The sequence below is a fragment of the Fonticula alba genome (genome assembly GCF_000388065.1).
Source record: "Fonticula alba strain ATCC 38817 unplaced genomic scaffold supercont2.5, whole genome shotgun sequence".
Taxonomy (NCBI): Eukaryota; order Rotosphaerida; family Fonticulaceae; genus Fonticula; species Fonticula alba.
The window spans coordinates 1,386,937-1,392,849 of record NW_009242975.1 but is presented as its reverse complement, the minus strand read 5'-3'; the positions used below and the strand labels follow the sequence as shown (position 1 = coordinate 1,392,849).

The following is a 5,913-nucleotide window of genomic DNA, read 5'->3' as shown; positions in this document are numbered from 1 at the left end:
GTGTGTGTGTGTGTGTGTGTGTGTGTGTGTACCCACGCTGGGCCAGCTCGCAGCGTGGCTGAGGCCGCGCGGGCTGTCAGGTGCGCGCGCAGCCGCCCCTCCTCCCCCGACCCCCGGCAGCGGGGGATGCCTCCGGCGATCTCTCCCGGTGTGGTTGTGGTGTTGCCGAGGACCAGGGCGGGGCGCTGTTATTTTCCGCCTCCCAGTGTCCCCCCAGCCCGGCGGGGCACCCCCAGCCCCGCCTGCGCTGGAAACGTGTTCCTCCCACATTGGCTGGTGAGATGAGCCGTCCTCGGACCGGCGTGTTTCCTGTTCCCATGGCCCCGCCGCAGGGCGGATCCCCCCCCCCCCCCCCCCCCGCCCACGGAGGGTGGAGCCTTTGCCATAAGGGCGGCGACTTCACCCGCCGAGCTTCGAATCCCATGGCACCCCCCCTCCCTACCCCTATCCCCTCCACACTCCCTGCTCCTGTGCACGACGGTCCTCGCCGATCATCTCCCCCTTGTCCGGTTTGTCCCCCGCCCTCCCTTTCACGTCATCTTCCTGCCCTGACCCAGGCCCAAACTCACCACCTCCCCCCCCCCCCCCCCCCCCTCCAAAACCCGCCTCCCTTTCCAACTTCCCCTGCCGCGCGCCCCGGCTCAGACACGGCCTCACCATGGACAAGGTCATCATGTCCGCCGCGCGGCGCTGCCCATACGTAGCCCACATGGCTTTCCCTGCTGGCAATCCCTTCAAGGGTGCGGCGGTCACCATGCCCTGTCGCGCGCGGCACACTGCCCCCCCCCCCCTCGCTCCAAAACCCGCCTCCCTTTCCAACTTCCCCTGCCGCGCGCCCCGGCTCAGACACGGCCTCACCATGGACAAGGTCATCATGTCCGCCGCGCGGCGCTGCCCATACGTAGCCCACATGGCTTTCCCTGCTGGCAATCCCTTCAAGGGTGCGGCGGTCACCATGCCCTGTCGCGCGCGGCACACTGCCGCCGTTGCGGCCTTCAACCAGCGGGCGGCGGCCGCGGCGGCCACCACCACCACTGCCGCCGGGCTGGCGGCCCCCGCCGACACCCCTGTCATCGGCGCCAATGCCGCGGGCTACGCCACGTCGGTTCCCGAGGTGAGCCCCGGCGTGCGCACCCCGTCGAAGCTCCCGCTGGCCGATCTGTCGACTGGCACCCCCCCGGACAGTCTCTTTGAGAATGTGGTCTCCGGCTTTGGCCAGTGCGGCTCCGGCAACGGCGGCTGCAGCCACCAGCCGGCCCCCAGCGCCGGGTCCTGTGGCCATGCGGCCGCCGGGGCCGGGTCTTGCGCCTCCGGTGTGGCGGCCTCCTCCGGCTACCATGCGGTGCTGCGGGCCCAACAGGCGTCGGGATCCTGCTGCGGCGGGCGCTGCGGCGGGTCGGCCGCCATGACAGCCACCCCGGTGGTGGCGGATCGCACGCGCGATTTCCCCGCCGGTGCCTTCGCCTATGACGCCTTCTTCCAGGAGCAAGTCGAGGCCAAGCGCCGTGACCGCAGCTACCGCGTGTTCAACAATGTCAACCGCATTGCCGGGGCCTTCCCCGCGGCCACGCACCTGTCGACGGTATCGCTGTCGAGCGCCATGGCCCTGGCCGGGGCGGCGGCCGTTGCCGCCAATGCCGACGGCCCGGCTTCCACCGGGTCCAGTGTGTGCCCGGTGACCGGGCAGCGCGACCCGACCGGCCCGCTGCCGGCCGAGACGGACCCCGCTTGTCCGGTGACCGCGTCGGACCGCGGCGCGGCGCAGATCCACCCGCGCGATGTCACGGTCTGGTGCTCAAACGACTATCTCGGCCTGGGCCAACACCCGGAGGTGCTTGGCTCCATCAAGGCGGCGGTGGATGCGCATGGAGCCGGGGCCGGTGGCACGCGCAACATCGCCGGCACCAGTGCCGCGCATCTGGCCCTGGAAAAGCGCCTGGCCGAGCTGCACCGCCAGCCGGCGGCGCTGGTCTTCCAGTCGTGCTATGTGGCCAATGACACGGCCCTGGCCACCCTGGGCGCGCAGCTGGCCGCCGCGTCCCCCACCGGCCGGTGCATCTTCTACTCGGATGCCCTGAACCACGCGAGCATGATCCATGGCATGCGCCATGCCGGGCCGAAGGCCCACCGGCGCATCTTCCGCCACAATGATGTCGCCCACCTGGAGGAGCTGCTGGAGGCCGATGCGGCCGAGGAGGAGCGCGCCGCTCGCGAGTCCGGTCTCTTTGTCCCGGGGCAGCCCATCCCCCGGTCGCCGCGGGTGGTGGTCTTCGAGTCGGTGTACTCCATGTGCGGCACCGTCGGCCCGATTGCCGACATCTGCAAGGTGGCCCAGCGCCATGGGGCGCTTACCTTCCTGGATGAGGTGCATGCGGTTGGCCTGTATGGTGCCACCGGCGCCGGTGTGGCCGAGCGCGATGGCCTCATGGACCAGGTGGACATTGTGTCTGGCACCCTGGGCAAGGGTGCGTGTGCTTTGGGGCGGGTTTCTATTTTATTTTTTTCCCCCCCTCCCTCTCGGCGTCTGTGTGTCCTGCCCATCCCTTGGGCGCACTTTTTTTTGTCCCCCCTCGCTCCTTTTCTTCCTCCTCGTCACCTGGCCTCTTTTTCTCTTTACTCATCTCTCTCCCCCTCTCTCTGTTGATCTCGCTCTCTTTGGTCTCCCCTCTGCCACCGCGGGCATTTTTTTTTGGCGGATGTCCGGTTGCATACCATGCCACCGCGCGACCCCTCATGCGGCGTGTGCACGTACGGCGGGCCTGTACCACCCTTGGCGCATGTGTGCATCCACACACGTCCACAGCCTTCGGCAACGTCGGTGGCTACATCGCCGGCTCGCACAGCCTGATCGACACTCTGCGCTCGTATGCGCCGGGGTTCATCTTCACCACGGCCATGCCGCCGCATGTGGCGGCCGGCGCCCTGGCGGCGGTGGAGCTGTCCGCCTCGCCGTCGGTCGGCGGGCATCTTCGCCAGTTCCATGGCGAGGCGGTGGCCGACATCAAGTCCCGGCTGATGGATCTCGGCATCCCGGTGCTGGCCAACGACACGCACATTGTCCCGGTCATGGTGTACGATGCGGCCCTGGCCCGGCGTGTGTCTGACCACCTGCTCCACCGGTATGGCATCTATGTGCAGGCCATCAACCAGCCCACCGTGGCCCGGGGCGCCGAGCGCCTCCGAGTGACCCCCTCGCCGGTGCACACGACCGCCATGCGCGACCACTTTGTGGAGGCCATGGATGCCGTGTGGCGGGACTTCGGCCTGCCGCGCGTGGAGCCCGGCACCTCGGTCACGGAGTTCTGGCGGCCGGACTTCCTCCAGGCGTCCGACGCTCAGCTCCAGGTCCTGGAGGCCAATGCCGCGCCGATCGCCCATCCGCAGCGTGTGTGAGCGAGGTGCGGAGAAGCATCCACCGCGCAGGGGGCAGGGGGGGGGGTGGGGGGGCGGGGGGACCCGGGTGCTCGAGATGCTGGTCCCCGGGATCCGGCCGGACTGAGGCAAGCTGCCAAGGGCCGACGCGGAACAGGCAAGGGGCCTGCTGCGTGTTCGCACGGGGAAAGTCTGCCGGGCTCAGCCCTGCGGGTTTTTTTTTTGTCCACGCACCACACCCTGTGCTACTGCCACCCTCCCTCCCCCCTCCCCTCCTCCCTTGCCACCCACCATCCTTCCCGCCCCAAGCCATCCATGTGTGCATGGTTTTCTGTTCCTTCCCCTGCGCGCGCGTGCGCGTTCACACGCACCATGCGAGACACGCGCAGGGGGGATATACACATGCCGCGGCTCGCGCTCAGCGAGGGGGGCTCCCTTATCTCTCACCCCCCACCCCGATACCCATGCTCTTCCCTACTTTCCTGGGCCTCTCCTCTGTGCCCGTCCTGAGGGGTGGCGTCTTCCTCGCCATCTTTCCCGAGGGGAGGGGGGAAGCCCAAATTGGTTTATTGTTTGGGCATGTGTACGCGTGGGTGGTGGTGGCGGTGGCGGTGGCGGTGGCGGTGGTGGTTCACTCCAGGCGATCCGGGCTATTCGGCGTGGCAATGGGGATGGGCTGGTATTGGTGGCTGCCAGTGCGCAGATACTGGCGGAATTCCGGGGCCGTGCGGCTGTACTCACGCCACTTCCAGGAAAGGACCAGCAGAGCAGCCACCACCGGGGCCACGAAGCCCACCAGGCCGGCATACAGGCCGAAGGAGCGCCAGTCCGGGCCATGGCGGAAAACCGCCCCGGGCTTCGGCCCCGAGAGCGACCCCGGAAGGCCGATCATGGCCGGGGTGGTGATTCCCCGGTGCCGACAGGCAGATCCCGCCAGGGCCAGGGCCATGGATGGGTTGGCCAGGATGATGAAGGGCAGACTGATGCCGCCGCCGGGGGCCGGGCCGGAGCCCGAGCCAGTGGTGGCTGTGGCAGCCGGTGCGCCTGCCACAGACTCCGCCAGCCAGGCAGGGGGGTGTTGGCCTTTTCCTTGCGAGGAGGGGCCCGCGTGGGATGGCCCCCCGGCGGGGGTGTGGACGGTCCCCCGGGGATGTGGATCCCCGCTCCGGTAGTGGCGGGCCTCGGCCAGAGCGTGGCTGCCCTCGTCCTCGCCGCCCTCCGCGTCCTCGCCGTCATCATCATGGTCGACAAAGAGGAAGTCGATCTCGAAATCCAGGCGGTCATTCGGGACCAGGGCCGGTGGCCGGATGATCACCGGCGGAGATGGCGGCGGTGGCCGGAGGACCATTCCTGGCGGGGGCTTCGGTAGGCCGGACACCGGGCTGGGCAGCGGCCGGTATGGGGCACTGCCATGCACCGAGACCATGGCTGAGCCATACCGGTGAACCAGGCCCGCCACCGGCAAGGTGGCATTCAGCAGGAGGAGGTGTTGGTGGCGGAGCTCGTCACCGAGCGGCAACGATGCCGGAGGCACCACGGCATGTGGCGTGCCCATGTCAGGCTCGTGGGCCACCCCGGCCGGGGCGTGGTGGAATGGCTGGGCGCCTTCCGGCCGCGGGGGTAGCCGGTCCGGCGACCAGAATGCCGAGGAGATGGCCAGCGACAGGAGCGACGCGGCCAGGAGGACACCCCCAAGGCTGAGAACGGCCGCCCGGCGTCGGCGAGTCTGGCGCCGGCGCCAGTAGTCCGCGGCCGAAATGCGCTGCGGCCCGGCGGCCGCGCCTCCTCGGCCGCGGGTGCGGCTCCGGCGCAGCAGTGACCCCGACAGGCTGGTCAGGGCCTGCTCCAGCTCGCGTAGAGCCCGCATCCGGGATTCCTGGCTTGACAGCCGGCGGAAAAATTTGTCAACCCTGCTGCCCGGCATCGGGGCCAGGGCGAAGAAGAGCGCCCCGAGGGCGATGAGTGTGCCGCAGCTGGCCACACTGTCGGCAATGGCCCTATGTCGACCAGGCGGCGTCGGGCGGGCGGGGAGGGGGGGGGGGGGGGGCACAACTCTGAACCAGGGACCGGGGGCACGCGGCGCCAAGGCCAGGCGCCATCGAGGAGGCAAGAAGAGGAGGATGGTCAGGCCGTTCCCACGCACACCCAGAAACAAACAACAGGCCAGATCGGGCGCGCAAAGGCACGCCCAAGCTCGGAATCTGGGGGGGGGGGTATGGCGGGTATGTAAGAGGACAGGCCACCCGGCTGGTGGACAGACAAGACCTCTCCCGGCCGATGGCTACTCAAGAGGTCACACGCGCTCACGTACACTTCGTCCCATTCACAGAGGGTCGACGGCCACCAGCCATACTGAGCCACCTCCTCGCCGAGACCGATGAGCAGTAGCGACCGGGCAATGGTCATGCCCAGGACCGTGCCAAGGGCCTGGGCAATGGAAGCCGAAATGAAGCTGCCATGTGCCGGGGGCGGGGCGGAGGACACCGCGCAGAGCATGTCAGTGTCGTGGATCGTATGTGATTCGTTATTCTCAGCTGCCGC

General features: G+C 69.1%; 2 protein-coding genes across 2 annotated transcripts in view; one reads left to right on the top strand and one right to left on the bottom strand.

Moving 5' to 3' along the window:
- Positions 1 to 431: 431 nt before the first annotated feature.
- Positions 432 to 3,441, top strand: H696_03482 (hypothetical protein). Its single transcript, XM_009497346.1, has 3 exons — positions 432 to 509; positions 847 to 2,465; positions 2,804 to 3,441. The coding sequence occupies exons 2-3, from the start codon at positions 860 to 862 to the stop codon at positions 3,391 to 3,393; spliced, it is 2,196 nt and encodes a 731-aa protein (XP_009495621.1). The 5' UTR covers positions 432 to 509; positions 847 to 859; the 3' UTR covers positions 3,394 to 3,441.
- Positions 3,442 to 4,003: 562 nt separating this feature from the next.
- H696_03481 (hypothetical protein) overlaps positions 4,004 to 5,913 on the bottom strand; it is a gene marked incomplete at both ends in the record, with an annotated part of 7,642 nt that continues 5,732 nt past the window's right edge. The window contains 2 exons of the mRNA XM_009497345.1: positions 4,004 to 5,369; positions 5,684 to 5,824. Coding sequence (XP_009495620.1) covers positions 4,004 to 5,369; positions 5,684 to 5,824 — 1,507 coding nt within the window. The remainder of the gene's footprint in view (positions 5,370 to 5,683; positions 5,825 to 5,913) is intronic.

What these genes read in the sequence shown, in the direction of transcription:
- H696_03482 (XM_009497346.1), top strand. Translation starts at nt 860, where the DNA reads ATGGACAAGGTCATCATGTCCGCCGCGCGGCGCTGCCCATACGTAGCC. An exon ending in GTCTGGCACCCTGGGCAAGG is followed by an intron (nt 2,466 to 2,803) that starts GTGCGTGTGCTT and finishes ACACGTCCACAG; the next exon opens with CCTTCGGCAACGTCGGTGGC.